General features: G+C 33.2%; 1 protein-coding gene across 6 annotated transcripts in view; it reads left to right on the top strand.

Annotated features, from left to right (window-relative positions):
* STXBP5 (syntaxin binding protein 5) overlaps positions 1 to 17,080 on the top strand; it is a 176,452-nt gene that overhangs the window by 151,563 nt on the left and 7,809 nt on the right. For all 6 annotated transcript variants that reach the window (XM_045066264.1, XM_045066262.1, XM_045066260.1 and 3 more), the window contains one exon: positions 8,698 to 8,809. In XM_045066264.1, the coding sequence (XP_044922199.1) occupies positions 8,698 to 8,809 (112 nt within the window). The remainder of the gene's footprint in view (positions 1 to 8,697; positions 8,810 to 17,080) is intronic.

Below are 17,080 nucleotides of genomic sequence, written 5' to 3'. Positions count from 1 at the left end.
GTTAGTGTTTTATTTTAGTAAAAATCAATAGCAGCAGTAAACTTTACCCATTATTTTTAAATGAAATGGTCCTTTAGTAACTCAATTTCTTTTAATAACTATCTGTTCTGTACCCTCATGGTAAATGATAAATGAAAAGTGAACTCCAAGCAATCTGTGATAGAATGTTTTTTTGAACATTATTTACATTTTATTTACCTCTGTATTTTCAATGCCTAAAAGTAATGCTTTGATAAAAATATGTTGTACCATTGACTTTATAAATACTATTCCTTGGTTTCCAGAGTGCCCTAATTGTGCATTCATTTAACTTTAACCAAAAAATAAAGAAGATGCCTACAAACATTAATGGAGTTTCCAGCGCAGCTGGAATAATAGGAACCAGATTAACCCTCCTGCCTGAAGCAGCCCCAAAAAAGCAGACATGAACATGAAATGACAGTTTTCAAGATCCTGAACATTTGCAGTGAAGGAAAGTAATCCCTTAGAGACAGGAAACAAAGGAAGTGCTCTAGCTTTAGTGCCTTGATAGAGTTTCCAGAGCATGCATAGAGGGAAGGTACTTAGGCAGAGTCTGACCAACTTCCTGTGTTTAGGAGACAGAGCCAAGAGTCTGGGAAGACCAAGTAAGTTAAAGTTCTTCGAGGACCAGAGAGAAAAGAGGTATATAGAGAGAGAATGTCTGCAGAGGGTCTGCCAAAAGTTTTCAGTAGAGTACTGTTGAGCACATGCTTGTAGATACTCTTTGGCCTGGGAAAAAGCCATCTGATAGGAATAGAAAATTAGAGGGATTTGTGCCTGGTCCCAGGGCCAGGCACAGTTCCTGCTCCCAATAGCCAAGCTAAAAAATGTATAATTGATGAGTGTGTTAGTTTCCTGAAGCTGCTATAGCAAATCACCATAAACTTGGTGACCAAAAACAACATAAGTTTATTCTCTCCCACTTCAGAAAGTCAGAAATCTGAAGTAAGTTTCACTGAGCCAACAGCAAGGTGTTGGCAGAATCATGCTCCCTTCAGGGGCTCTAGAGAGGATCTTGCCCCTTTAAGGTGCCAGCATTCCTGGACTTGTGATTGCATTATTCCAATCTTACCTTTATGGTCACCTTGCTTCCTCCTCTTGTGCCTGTGTCCGATCTCCCTCTTATAAAAAGACTTGTAATTGGATTTAGGATCCACCTAGATAATCAGGATAAATTCCCCATGGCAGAATACTTAATCACATTTGCAAGACACCATCTCCTCTTTTTGTTTTTCAAGATGTAACATTTATAGGTTTCGGGGATTAGAATCTGATTTTTTTTTTTTGAGACTTTTTTTTATTTGAGAGAGAGTGCAAGAGAGAGAGCGCATGAGTTGGGTGGGGGGGCAGAGGGGCGAAGGGAAAGGGAGAAGCTGAGCACAAAGAGCCTGATGTGAAGCTCAATCCCAGGCGCCTGGGATCATGACCTGAGCCAAAGGCAGACTCTTAACTGACTAAGCCACCTGGGTGCCCCCTAGAACCTGGTATTTAAATGGCCATTATTCAGTCTAATTCAGTGACAAATTGGGTAGAGTATGCAGGAGGGTCTGGGCTCATTAGTTGGGGAATAATTAGCCCTAAAAGGAGTGCTGCTTCCGACCTGCCTAACAAATTACGAAAGTGAGACCCAAAAGGATCAAAATGTTTCCTCTTGTCCCAGAATGAAGCTTAAGACAACTTAGCAAGATGAGAAATATCCAGTACTCAACAAGGTAAAAATCAAAAGATCTGGCATCCAGTCAGATTGTCAGGAAAATATGACCCATAATAAGAAGAATAATTAATCTTTTTAAGAAACCAAACCAGAACTGACAGAAATATTACAATTAGTACAGAAGAACATCAAAACAGTTATTATTGTCTTCCATACATTCAAAAAGTTAAGTGGGATGTGGAAGATACAAAAAACCAAAATCAAAGTTCTAGAGATGAAAACCTTCCGTGCTTGAGATGAAAAATATACTGGATGGGATTAACAACAGATCAGACATTGCAGATGAAAAGATTAGGTATTTTAAAAGCATAGAAATAGAAAAAAAAACTGAGTGTTTAAACGTGACAAATTCATAGCAATAAACCACTTGTATTAGAAGAGAAGTTCTTATCAAATCAGTGACCTCAGCTTCTACCATAAAAAACTGAAAAAGAAAAGCGAGTGAAACCCAAAGTAAGCAGAAGAAAGACAATAATAAATATCCAAGCAGGTTTAAACAGTGAACAGAAATAGAAAACAAGGAAACAATAGAAAAGCATAAATAAAACTAAAAGTTTGATCTCTGAAATAAATAAAATTGATCTCAAGCCAGTCTGATTATGAAGAGAGAAGTTACGAATTATCAGAATCAAGAATGAGAGAAGTAGCATTACTACAGATTCAAAAAATATTGAAATGGACAATAAGGAAATATTATGAAAAACTTCATGCCAATAAACTCAAAAACTTAGATGAAAATGGACAAATTCCTGGAGAGACACAAATTACCAAAGTTCACTAAAGAAAAAAAGATAAACTGAAGAGTACTGTATCTGAGAAGAAAATTCCAAGCCCAGATGGCTTCACTGATGAATTCTATGAACATTTTAAGGAAGAAATACCAGTTCTACACAAAACTCAAAAATTGAAGTGGGGAACTCCTTCCCAGCTCATTCTAGAAGTTAAAATTAACATGATATGAAAAATAGACAAAGACTTTACAAAAATTATACACAGATCAATATACATCACTAATACAGATGTAAAAATTAGGAAGAAAGTTTTAGCAAATTGAATCTAACAGTATATGAGAAGGATAATTCTGGTCATGATTAATTATCATGGCATTTACCCCGGGAATGTATAAGTCAATCACTGTAATTCACCATATTAGTTAACTAATAGAAAGCAGTTGACAAAATCCAACACCCTTTCCAAATTTGAGAAAAAAAAAAAATCTCAGCAAAGAAAAAATAAAAGGGAGCTTAAAAGACATCTAGGGAAAATCTATACCTAATACTTAGTGATTAGTTACTGAATAATTTTTCCTTAAAATCAGCTAGAAAGTGACATTTACTCTCAACACTCCTGTTCAGTGTTGTATTTTGTTCAGTGTTGTATTTAAGGTTCTACCCAGTGCATTCAGGCAAGAAAAGAAAAAAAAAACATCTCAACTGGAAAGGATAAAGTAAACTAGTTGTTATTCACAGATGACATGATCATCCATCTAGGAAATTTATTCAGAAAGCTACTAGAAATAACAGTTTGACAGTAATGCGAGATATGAGATCAATATGCAGAAAAAAAAATTCTGTGCAAGCAGTGGTCATTTGGAAATTGAGAGTTAAAAAAACACCACCTAGCAGCCCCTGGGTGGCTCAGTGAGTTAAGTGTCTGCCTTTGGCTCAGGTCATGATCTTAGGGTTGTGGGATTTGAGTCCCACATAGGAGAAAGTGGGTATCGCTGCTCAACAGTGAGTCTTTTGCCCCTTCCTCCTACCCCAGCTTGTGCCGCTCACTCTCTCAAATAAGTAAATAAAATCTTTTAAGTAAATAAAAACACCATTTATAATAGCAACAAAAATATGATCTACTTTGAATAAATGACATTAATGTGAAGGACTTCTACATTGGAAATAGCAAAAACACTGAAAGAAATTTTTAATAATCTGAATAAATTGAAATATGTACCTTGTTCATGGGTCAGAAAATTCAATAGTAAGAGACCAGTTCTCCCAAAATTGATCTATAGATTTGAGGCAACCTCACAAAATCTCAGTGGAAATTTTTTGGGGGAAATTTATTCTAAAATTCATGTGGAAATGCATGGGACCTAGAATAGGCAGGACAACTCTGAAAAAGAATAAAGTTTACCATCTGATTTTAAGAATTACTGTAATGCTATAGTGACCAAAGAACATGGTACTGACATCAAATTAGATAACTAGATCAATAGAACGGAGTATAGAGTTCAGAAATACTCCCACACACATATATGGACAACTGACTTTTGAGAAAGACAATGCAATTGAGAAACGATTGCCTTCCCAACAAATGATGGAAAAATTGGATATTAAAATATAAAAAATGAGCTTTGATCCATACTTCACAGTATATATAGCAATTGACTCAACATGTATCATAGACCTACATGTAAATCCTAAAACTATAAAACTTTTAGAGGGAACCTAAGAGAAGATCTTTGTTAACTTGGGTTTGGTAAAGATTTCTTAGCTACAACACCAAACTCACCACCCATAAAAGAACAAATTGACAACTTCAACAAAATTTAAAACTTACGCTCTTCAAAGACGTTTAAGAAATAAAAATATAAGCCACAGTCTAGAAGAAAACCTTGGCAAAACATGTATCTATCTATAAAGAACTTATATCCAGAATATGTAAAAGCCAAGCAAGATAACCCAATAAAAGCATGGGCAAATATTTGAATAGCTCCTTTACCATGAAAAGATTTTGTTCAGCATTATTAGGCCTTACAGAACTGTAAGTTAAAACCATAATGAGATATCATAAATACTTAACTAGAAAGGGTAAAATTAAAAAGAACACTAGGGCAGCTTGGTGGTTCAGTCAGTTAAGCATCCAACTCTTTGTCTCAACTCGGGTCTCCATCTCAGGGTCTCAGGAGTTCAAGCCCGGTGTTCAATTCCATGCTCAGAGGGGTCTACTTCTTCTCCCTCGCCCTCTGCTCCTCCTTCTTGCACTTGTGCTCACATTTTCTCTCAAATAAATTTTAAAAAAGGAAGAAGAAGAAGAATACCATGTCAAGTTCTCACAAGGATATAAAGGGTCTAGAACCCCAACACACTACTGGGACTATAAACAAACAAACAAACAAAAAGCAGTACAACCACTTTGGAAAACAGCTTAGCAGTTTCTTTAAAAGTTAAACATTCATAAACTGAAGACCTACCCATTCTATTCCTAGTTTTTTAACTCAAGAGAGAAGGAAATTGATATTCATAATTGTTGCATTTGTATTAGCCAAAAACCTGGAAACTACCTACATGTCCATTAACAGATGAGTGAATAATCAAATAACAATATATCCATACAGTAGAATAAAACTCATCAATAGAAAGGAACAAAAAGTTGATAACATTCAATATCATGGATGAATCTCAGTAATTATACTGAGTGAAATAAGCCAAGCCAAAAAAAGTTTACAAAATTGTATGATTCCACTTAAGTAAAACTGAAGAAAATATAAATTAACCAAGGTTGAGAGAAAGCTAATCAGCATTTACTTGGTGATGGGGGTTCAAGAAAGAACAAGAGGCTTTCCCATGCAAGCATAAGGAAGCATGAGTGATGGCTATGTTCATTATCTTGATGATGGCAATGATTTCACAGGTATATGTTAAAATTTTATACTTTAAGTATGTGCAGTTTGTCATATGTCAGTTACCTTAATAAAGCTGTTTTTAAAAATTCATGGCTCCAGAACTTTTTATTGTCTTGGAGAGGCAGTTAGTCCAAACTATATATTTATAGATTGAAATAACTAAATTTATTTCTACAGCATTATTCTAACCATATCTTGAGTAAAAACATGAGCAAAATGTACAAGTTATCTTCTCAAACTGACTGTTTTTATGTTTGAATTTAAATAAAAAACACAATTTTAAATAAGAGGTGGAACATATGAATTATTTCAGTTTAAACAATGTTACTGTCCTAAGCACCTTAATACTGTAATTTGTAAACAAACTCTCAAATACTCACTGAGCAAAATTTTTGACAGTTGAACTATTTAGCCTCTCTTAAGTGTTATACATTCAATATTGAAATTTATTGCTGTGCTCATCTTGGAAGATATTTATTTAGACTTGGTATTTTTATAACATAGGATTTTCTTAATCAAAATTATTGAAATCTGATTGGTTGATATATTAAAAAGAGTTTAGTGATAAAGCATATTCATTGACCCATGAAATCAGTCCTAAATTTTACCCCATAAGGTTATTAACACACACGAAAAGTGAAACCCAAGAGTTCAACATCAGATTTGTTTTTTTGGTTTTTTTGGTTTTTTTAGATTTGTTTTTTATATATTCATATTTTAGGGTAGTTTAAAAGTTCCAGATACTATTTCAGACATACAGTTTACTATTATTAGATGTAGAAATATATCATAGAAAATACAAGTCTATTTTAGATTTTGCTAGCATTATTCGTCATTAAAATTAATCTTTCAAATAGTAAATTTAATCATAGGTAAAATCCTTATTTAAATACAAGCAAAAAAAATCTATAGATACTATTTAATGTTGTTGTAATATATGCTTTTTTAAAATCAGTGTTTCTCCCCAAATTTTAATACCGAGACTGCAGACTATAAGAAACTTTTAAACTTCCTTTAAAGATAATCTATTCATATTATTGATCTACTGATAAATGATTTCCACATTTCCTAATTTGTTTAATCTTTTGTTTGAAAGGAGTTTTTCTCTTTAAGTGTTTCTATCATTGGGTGTCTACTCTTGGCACTTTATATGTTCATTATCTTTAATCCTTAGAACATTCCAGGAGTAGATATTATTATCTCTTCTTTTTAAAGCTGAGGAAACCAGTTCTTTGAGAAACTGATTTGCCTAAAATGCCTCTGTGAATAAAAGGCAGAGATGAGAATCAGACCTAAGTCCATGTGTTTCCAAAGTTCATTCTCATTCCAGTAATTCCTATACTATATAAATGACTCTTCATTTATAAATATAATTTTTATATTCTTTGAATTTATAAAATTTAAGCTCAAATACCAAATAAATTAAGAGCTATAATTATAAAATAAATGTTTAAATGCATATCTACATACTATCACTTGTTACACATCATGTTACTCTTGATTTAGCATAAAAGACACTCAGATGAAAGCTGTTTGCCATTTTTGTTTTATCAATTTAATAGATACAGTTTAAATTGGAATCTGTTGTAGTACAGTATAAAAATAATCAGAAATTTGCCTAAAATCACCTTTGTTATATAATGTAATATAAATTTGAATTAAATAATAGTTATCAGTATATTCATTAGTAAGTTTTAACAAGTTTGACTTATTGACTTCAGGATATATATATTTTTTTATTGTGACAGACAGCAGTTACATTTATTGTAATGAATACTGAGTAATGTATAGAATTTTTTAATCATTATGTTATACACCCAAAATTAATGTAACATTGTGTGTCGACTATGAATGAAAAAGAACAAATAAATAACCTGGACAAAAGTTTTCCAAAACAAAGATGAAAAACCAGAAGCAAACAGCAACAGGGCCTTTGGCGACTGTATTTTTTTAACACGTCTCCTTTGCCTGCTAGACTTCCCTGTATTTTCTATCTCACTGATACTATCCTACTTGTAAACTTTTAGGCTTTTAAAATATATGTAAAAATAATCTCATGCTAAACTGATATTTGACATAGCTAAATAACCACGCTTACTTAATCAGTACCATCTTTTCCTTTTAATTAAAGTCTTTTGTAGAAACAGTAGCCCCTTTTGTGTGCATCTTTCCTGTATATTTCTGAAATGCAAGGGGAGGGTCCAGACAATCTTCTTCCACTTTCAGGAGATTTTTCATTCTAGTTTTGTTCCACTTTGTAGAATTTCAGAGGGAAAAAAATGTACAGGCTTCAATTCACTTCATTATAAATGAGCTCTTGTTTATATTGTGTTAACAATTATGTCTTCCCATTTATAATCTGGTTGGAGAAACAACATTAATATGAGTATACTTTAAAGTAAAATCTTTGAACATCCTTAAGTAATTTTTCTTAGCCCAGCCCTAAGGAAGAAACTAAAAAATACATGCTTCATCTTCAACTATAATAATGTGAAAACAGATACAGCAGAACTCCTATGCAGAACCAATAATGTACATGTCTTTTGTATCATAGCTACTACTCTGAAGTGGTCAGAAATGCAATCCCAAAGCCACACTATACTTTTACTTTGATTCTAAAACTTCCCAGAGCTGCCTTATAAATAATGTTGCTCCCAATCTCTCAAAGAAACTCCTCTTCCCTCTTACAATTCAGTAACATGTCAGCAACCTTTATTTTCTCCTGAGTTAGTTTTACCATTTCTTTGCTCTAAAAAATGGTAATTTCAGACAATAGAATCCTTCCTATCTCCCTGCCGAATTTCTGGAATCCCAGGTGTATGTTGGCATAATTCTCTTCCTAGGCTATGTTTATGAAAAAAGAAGTTGAAGTGTCTTTCTAAATTACTAGTTTTCTGACTCAGCTGAAAGTGATAATTCCAGAACTGTGTATCACCATTATTACACTAAAGTTTTCAACTTACTATTAGCTTTTCTTCGTTCTAATGTAGGAGGACCTAAGTTTTAAACCAGTTATAAATTTTTGATGTCAGGAATTATGGGAAAATTTTGTCATACTGATTGGAATCTTCTTAAGATTAAGCAAGAATATAATTTTTGCTTGAAATGTAAGGAAAATAATCTAGCCAAAGTAGCAAGCAGCAAGTTAGTCAATTTAGTCTTAAGTGTTTCATTAAGTCAGTAGGTGCTGGATCTAATCATTTGAAATGGGCTCATTGTCTGTGACATCAACAGGTAATATTATAAGCTTAAATTAGAGTTTACAGTAATGGTTTTATAAATTATAGTTTAGTTTTCCCTGTAACTTTACCAATTACAATTTGTTTTGATTTTAAAGGAAATGTTGGGTGAACTCTTCACTCCTCTAGAAACACCTGAAGCACCAAACAGGGGATTCTTTAAAGGCTTATTTGGAGGTGGTGCACAATCTCTTGATAGAGAAGAACTGTGTAAGTTGATTTATTTAATTCGGATACTGTATCTGTAAATCTGAAACATTCAAAGCACTTAAATTCTTCTTATATGTATAAGTTATGTTCACCTTTTTCCTCTTTGTCACAATTACTATATCCATGTTTTTAGCAAAAATATATAAAGGTTTTTGTGTCATTCTAATCCTAATCGGGGGAATTTTAATTTTACTCAGGGAACCAACAGGAGAATAGCTTCAGGTGGTTAAAAAGGAATATTCACAACTTTAAATGAATAGCTTACAAAATATTTTATTTTCATTAAATGTGATCCTTATTATTTCAATTCTATAATTTACTTTAATCAATGACCTTAACTTTGAAAAAGTTAACCTAAAAATTAATTTTACATTACCTTCAGAACTATTATCATAGCATAGAAGGTTATTTAAAATAGCAAAGTCTTGTTCACTTACTGCCTTCCACATAATTGGCACAGAGTAGAAATTAGTCCTTGAATAAACTAATAATAAGTCAATGATTGTTTGACACTTCTTTCAAATAGGAGCTGTTATGTCCTTAATTTCTTTTTATTCTCTTTGTTTTGCTAAAATACTATAGAATTTTCCTTTTGTGTTTGATTTACTAATTAGAAAAACTGTAAGATTAAATATCAGTAAGTAGTAGTGCAATGCAATTTAATTTTCAAAATTTACCCATATTATTGATCAGTCATCTTGGTACTAAGGATCAGTCCGTTTTAATTCATTTTTAAAAATGAAGACTGTTGTTTAAGTTATGGGAAACTGATAATTTGGAATAACATTCTCACCAAAGATAATTGATAAAGTTACACAAAATTTAATTTTTTTAAATTTTTATTTATTTATTTATTTTAGTTCTTAAAAACATCAGAGAGCTAACAGTATAGTAAAGATATGGGGAAGGATGAGTGCTCAGAGTGCTGAGTCTGGCAGACTGAGGCCACTTTGACCCTGGAATACTTTGCTAATCTGAAGTGGGAGGCCGAGATACTCAACTGTGTTTATACTAGCAAGGTGGGCTCCTACAAGGAGTAAGCATAGGGATCTTGTTAAACAATTTCTCTTTGCAAGGATCCCAAAGGTCACAGCTTACGGAGTAAAGGTGAACTGGAAATCAATCAGCCCTCACACACAGAGACTGAGCTCAGCTTTAAATTACCTGAATGTGGGCGCCTGGGTGGCTCAGTGGGTTAAGCCACTGCCTTTGGCTCAGGTCATGATCTCAGGGTCCTGGGATTGAGTCCCATATCAGGCTCTCTGCTCAGCAGGGGGCCTGCTTCCTCCTCTCTCTCTCTCTCTCTGCCTGCCTCTCTGCCTATATGTGATCTCTCAGTCAAATAAATAATAAAATCTTAAAAAAAAAAAAAAATTTACCTGAATGTCCCAGAAAGCTTTCAACCTTAGTTAAGTATTATTACGGACTGTTCAAGTCCCTAGCACCTGGCAGAAGCAATTGAAAATGTGCCCTAAAGGAAAATAACATATTCCAAGTCCTCAAATTATTTGTAGAAATATGCCAACTATGTCATCAAAGTTAACCATGAACACTAGTAATCAACACCATGAACAATGAAACAAAAAAGGTAGAAGCAAATCACAGGCACTTCAAATATTAGAATTATCAGACATAAACTGTAAAATAATTATGCATATTCTACGTTCACGTTCACCATGTCTGAACATTTTGTCAGATAACTGAAAACTCTAAAAATCAATACCAATAAATAGGTAAAAAACTAAAATGAAGTTCTGGAACTGAAAGATTAAAAAAAAAACAAATTTAAAATCTGGATAAATTTGACCACAAGTGAGACACAACTTAAGAGAAAATTATACAGCTTGAAGATAGTCAAAATAGACCATTTAGAATGTAGTACAGAGAAACAAAAAAGATGTAAAATACAAAGAAGATAAAGGAAATAGAAGTTGCAGTGAGAAGATCTAACATATGTTAGACTTCTCAAGAAAGAAATAGGAAAGCAGGGCACCTGGGTGGCTCAGTGGGCTAAAGCCTCTGCCTTCGGCTCAGGTCATGATCCCAGGGTCCTGGGATCGAGCCCTGCATCAGGCTCTCTGCTTGGCAGGGAGCCTGCTTCCTCCTTTCTCTCTCTGCCTGCCTCTCTGCCTACTTGTGATCTATGTCTGTGAAATAAATAAATAAAATCTTTAAAAAAAAAATAAGAAAGCATGTAAAGAAGCATCAATATGTAAACATACATGACTGGAAATTTTTCAGTATTGATAGATGATACTAATTCACATATTGAGGGAAACCTAATGAATTCCAAGAGTATATATGTATTTTTTAATTCACAGCTAGAGGTGTGCCTGGGTGGCTTAGTTGGTTAAGTGTCTGAATTTTGGTTTTGGCTCAGGTCATGATACCATAGTCATGGAATTGACCCCTGCTTTGGGCTCAGCATGGAATCTACTTGGGATTCTCCTTCTCTCTCTCTGATCCCTCCACTCTCTCTCTTTCTTTTTCTCTCTCTCTCAAATAAATAAATCTTAAAAAATTCAAAGCTAGATATTTTACATGAAAATAGAGTATATCAAAGACGAGAAGAAAATCTTCTAGGTGACCAGAGAAAAATGAGGTATTTTTTAACAAGCAGTAGACTGACTTCTCAACAGTTGAAGATAGAAAATATACTTCAGGAATGAGACTTCTAAACAACTTGCCACCACACTAAAGGGAACTCTAAAAGCTGTACTCCACAGAGAGGGAAAATAATCCTCCATGGAATGTCAGAGCTGTAAGAAACAATGTTCTAGAAAGAAAGTAGCAGGTGCATGCATAAATATAATCTTTATGGACTATAAAGCAAAATCTCATAGTATGTGTATACACATATAAATAGACTGTGACCCAAAACACATAAAATCAAGGGAGTCACAAAGGGTAATGAATTTATTTTTTTAAAGATTTTATTTATTTATTTGACAGAGATCACAAGTAGGCAGAGAGACAGGCAGAGAGAGAAAGGAGGAAGCGGGCTCCCTGCCAAGCAGAGAGCCCGATGTGGGGCTCGATCCCAGGACCCTGGGATCATGACCTGAGCAGAAGGCAGAGGCTTTAACCCACTGAGCCACCCAGGCACCCAACGGTAATGAATTTAAAGTGAACTGAGATCATACATTCTTTGAGAGTCTTTTTAAAAATATCTAGCAGCATTAATAAGGATGCATGTGAAAATTTCTGAGTTGACCTCTACAACCTAGTACATAACTTCAGGTGAATAGCAGGAAAATCACAGTCCTTCCAAAGTAAGGCAAGAAAGATGGAGAGAAAGAACACAAAACAGGTGAGATAAATAGAAAGCACGTAAAGGACTGTAGACTTAAATATAAATAATCATAGTAATTATGTCCCATTTAAAAGGCAAACGTCATCCAACTGACCTTAAGAAGAAAAAAATATACATTGTTTACAGCAGACATACTTAATACAAGTATTAAAATTTTAAAAGAAAAACATGAGCACAAATGAGGACTCAGCTGGTTTAGCTGTATTAATAATCAAAATGTAAATATTAAGGCTTTATTGAATACACCTTATATTTTCACTTCAAAATACATAAAGAAATAATGACATGACTACTAGAAGAGACCATTTCCCAATCATAGCAGGAAACTGCTAATATGCCCCTTGATTGAGATATAAAAACAGACAACAATAAGTCTTCTAGTAAAAGATATAGAAGACATGAACAACACAATTAATGAACTTAAACCTAATGAAACATACACAGGATGTTCATAAAATATATTTGTAGGGGGACACCTGGGTGGCTCAGTGGTCAAAGCCCCTCTTCAGCTCAGGTCATGATTTCAGGGTCCTGGGATTGAGCCCCACATCAGGCTCTTTACTCAGCAGGGAGCCTGCTTCCTACTCCCTTTCTTTCTGCTTTCCTCTCTGCCTACTTGTAATCTCTGTCAAATAAATAAATAAAATTTTCAAAAATATACATATATATTTATAGGGAAATTATAGATGTATATTGAATTATTTTGGAGTAAAATGTCATGTCTATAATGAATTTTGAATATTTAAAAATTTTACCTGAAGACATTCACATAGCAAAAAAATGTTATCTATTACCAAAATTAGATAATAAGTGTATGAAGGTTTATGATATAGTTCTTTTACTTTCCTGTATATTTGAAACTTGGCATTTTAAAAAGTTGGGGTTTAAGTGAACCATATATTAAGTGATTTTTAAAAAACAAAATTTCAAAGGATTAAAATCAATTAAGCATTTGTGATCTAATCACAATGCAATTATGCCTGTAATTAATAACAAAGCTAATTTTAAATCCGCATATTAAAAAATTAAGAAATAAATTTTTAATAACCCATGTGTCAAAGAACTTGATAACCATTGGTATGCATTTAAAGTAGTAGTGACATTTATAGCCTTAAATATATATATATAATATTACTCAAAAAGAAAACGTGAAAATGACTGAACTGAATATCCATCTCTAAAAGGCAGAAAACACTGCAAAATAAACCAAAGAAAATAGAAGGTAATAAGATAATAATGACTTAGTAAACAAATGCAAAATTGAAAAAAAAAATCAACAGAACCAAAAGTTGATTTTTTGAAGACTTAATAAATTGATAAATCTCCAGTGAAACTGAGCAAAAAAAAAAAAAAAAAAAAGGAAGGAAGGAAGAAAAGAAAGGAAGGCATAAGTAAACACTATCAGGAATGAAGAAAGATAAGAGAATGTAACTGCCCTACTTAAAATATCAAAGCGAGCAACTTGTTGAATCTATTTTTCTGAAACCATTTCTCTCTCTCTCCATAGCTGGAAAGAGCTCTTTGCTTGTGATTACAAGGGGTTTACCTGGATGGTCTATCTCTAGCTCCTTAACTTAATCACATCTGCCTCATTTCGATTCCTGTGTGAGGTAGCATAATCACAGGCTCCAGGAATTAGAGTAAGGTCATCTTTTAGAGGAGTGGGGGACATTATTCTGTCTACCACAATCACATCAAAACAAACAGAAGAAGTCAGATACTTAGAAATAAATCTTAACAGATGTTTAGGACCCTGTGGGGAAAACAGATAGTTACATAACTTTGTTGACAGAAGTTAAAGACCCAAGTAAAAGAAATATACCATGTTCATGCAGTAGAAGATTCAGTAAAAGGCAACAGTTCTCCCAAAATTGATTTCTGCATTCATAGATATACACTAAATGAAGACCTTCTCAAAATCAACTTCCCCCCAAAATTTTAAACTGATGATAACCTTCAGATGGAAATTCAAAAGGTCTTACCTCTTCTATTTAGCCTCATATTAGAAGTTTTAACTAAGGCAATTAGGCAAGACAAGGAACTAAAGGGCATCCAGATTAGAATGGAAGAAGAAAAATCTGTATTTGCAGATGACATAATCTTGAAATAGAGAATCTTAAGCCACACCAGAAAATAAATAAATAAATAAATAAATAAATAAATAAGGAATAAGTTCAGCAAGATTGCAGGATAAAAAATCAATATAAATAATCAACTTTATTTCTTCTGCATACTAGCAATGAACAAATCAAATATTAAATTAAGAAAACAGTTCCATTTATAATAGCATCAAAAAGGTCAAATACTTGGGAATAATTTAACAAAAGAAGTGTAAAATGCACTAAAAACTTCAAAATACTTAAAGATATTAAGTCATAGAGAAATGGATTGATATTCTACGTTCATGGGTTGGAAGATTAAATAGCGGGAAGATGGCCATGGTCCCCAAGTTGATCTATGCATTCAACACAATCCCTGTCAAAATACCAGCTCTTTTTTTTTTTTTTTTTTTTTTTTGAAGAAAGACTGCTCCTAACATTTTTATGGAAATGGAAAGGATCCAAAATAGCCACACATACACAAAAAATTTTTTAAAGAAGATAAATGACAGAGAACTCAACATCTTTCAGTTTCTGAAGTTACTGCAGAACTATAATTATCAAGATAGTGCAGTACTTGCATAAGGAGAGGTGCACAGACCAATAGAATAGAACTGAGAATCCAGAAATAAGTCCATACATGTATGGTTAATTGATTTTCTACAAGGATGCCAAGAAAATTTGAAGGTAAAAGGATGGTCTTTTCAACAGATGGTGTTGGGACAACTGGATATCCACATGCAAAAGAATGAAGTTGATTCTTCCCCTCCCACCATTCACAAAAATTAACTCAAAATGGATCAAAGACCTTAATGTAAGAGCTAAAACAGTAAAAGCCATAGAGGAAAACATAGATATACATCTCTGTGACCCGAAATTAGGCAGTGATTTTTTTTTAGGTATGACACTGAAGTCATAAGCAACCAAAAGAAAAACATAGATAAATTGAATTTCATTAAAATTAAAAATCAACACTCTCAAGAAAGTGACAAGGCAAACCACAGATTGTGCTAAAATATTATAAATCTTATATCTAATCTATCTGAAATCTGATAAAAAGCCCAGTATTCAAAATATATGAAGAATTCTTACAACTTAACAATAAAAAGACAGCCCAGTTTTTAAATGGCAAAGGTTTGAATAGACAGTATTCCAGACAAAATACAAATGGCCAGTAAACATATAAAAGGATGTACAACATCATTTCTCATTAGGGGAGCACAAATCAAATATCACTTCACACTATAATGGCTATAATCAAAAAGATGTTAGCAAGAATGAAGAGAAATTGGAACTCCTACATTGCTGGTGGAAATGTAAAAATGACAGACCCTCTTTGGAAAACTGGCAGTTCCTCAAAAAAATAAACATAAAGTTATCACTGGACTCAACAATTCCACTCCCAGGTATAAATACCCAAGAGAACTGAAAACACATATTCACACAAAAACTTGTAAAAATGTTCATAGCAGCATTATTCATAACAGCCAGAAAGTAGAAACAACTCAAATGTCCATCAGCTGATGAATTGATAAACAGAATGTCTTCTCTCCACACAATGGACTATTATTCAGTAATCAGGAAGAATAAAGTACTGATGCATGCTACAACATGGTTGAACCTTGACAACATTAAGTGAAAGAAGCCAGACACAAAGACCACATATTGTATGAATCCATTTATATGAAATGTTCAGAATAGAACTTATAAAAACAGAGTCGATTATTGATTGACAAGGACTGAGAAGGGCGGGTAGGAAGTGGCTGCTAATAATTAGCATAGAGTTTCTGTTCTTGTTTTTGTTTTTGAAGAAAATGCTCAGGAATTAGTGATGATGGTTGCACAACTTTCTGAATAAATTAAAAGTTGCTGAAGTGTTCAGGGATAAATTTATGGTATGTGAATTATGTTTCTAAAGAAAAATGTGTGCTGAGCGAAGAGGAAAAATCTGACCTCATTCTTTAACAGAATTTAAGACTTGTAGTAATCTAGGTATTAGGTAATCAAGGTCTGGATTATGTAGGGAAAGGAAGGAGTGAATTTCTGAGATCTTTTGAAGGAAAAATTTGGTCTATTTGTAAATGACAAGATAAATGGAAAGAAGGGGGTGTAGAATATGGATACTGAAATAGAATAATGAATAAATTCTTCATTTTTCTTCTAAGCTTAAGCTTAGTATTTAAAGTATGAGAAAGCATGGAGTAAATAAACTAAATCAAATCTGTACATTTAATTTATCTTTAATTTTTTCTAGACCTAATAGTAATTTTTTACAATTATGTAAACTCGTGTCATTATGCCCATCATTCATGTGACAAATTATTACTAGTCCCTTTTTTACACAGATTTTATTACATAAACTAATATAGAGTAGAAAATTAGTATACATTCTGGTTTTGCATGTTTAAAAACTATCTAAAAGTTATTAAAATCCTATAAAAACATTATGAAGTGAAATACAAAAATACTTCAATTACATTGTTACTGCACCTAAAAATTGTGGTTTTTAAAAAATTTTTTATTTTTTTTTTATAAACATATATTTTTATCCCCAGGGGTACAGGTCTGTGAATCGCCAGGTTTACACACTTCACAACGCTCACCATAGCACATTCCCTCCCCAACGTCCATAACCCCACCCCTCCTTCTCCCAACCCTCCTCCCCCCAGCAACCCTCAATTTGTTTCGTGAGATTGAGTCACTTATGGTTTGTCTCCCTCCCAATCCCATCTTGTTTCATTTATTCTTCTCCTACCCCTTTAACCCCCCATGTTGCGTCTCCACTTCCTCATATCAGGGAGATCATATAATAGTTGTTTTTCTCCGCTTGACTTATTTCGCTAAGCGTGATACCCTCTA

This window comes from Mustela putorius, unplaced genomic scaffold (assembly GCF_011764305.1).
Source record: "Mustela putorius furo isolate JIRA1106 unplaced genomic scaffold, ASM1176430v1.1 tig00003863_pilon_pilon_pilon, whole genome shotgun sequence".
NCBI lineage: Eukaryota > Metazoa > Chordata > Mammalia > Carnivora > Mustelidae > Mustela > Mustela putorius.
This window is presented reverse-complemented; position numbering and strand designations above follow the sequence as displayed.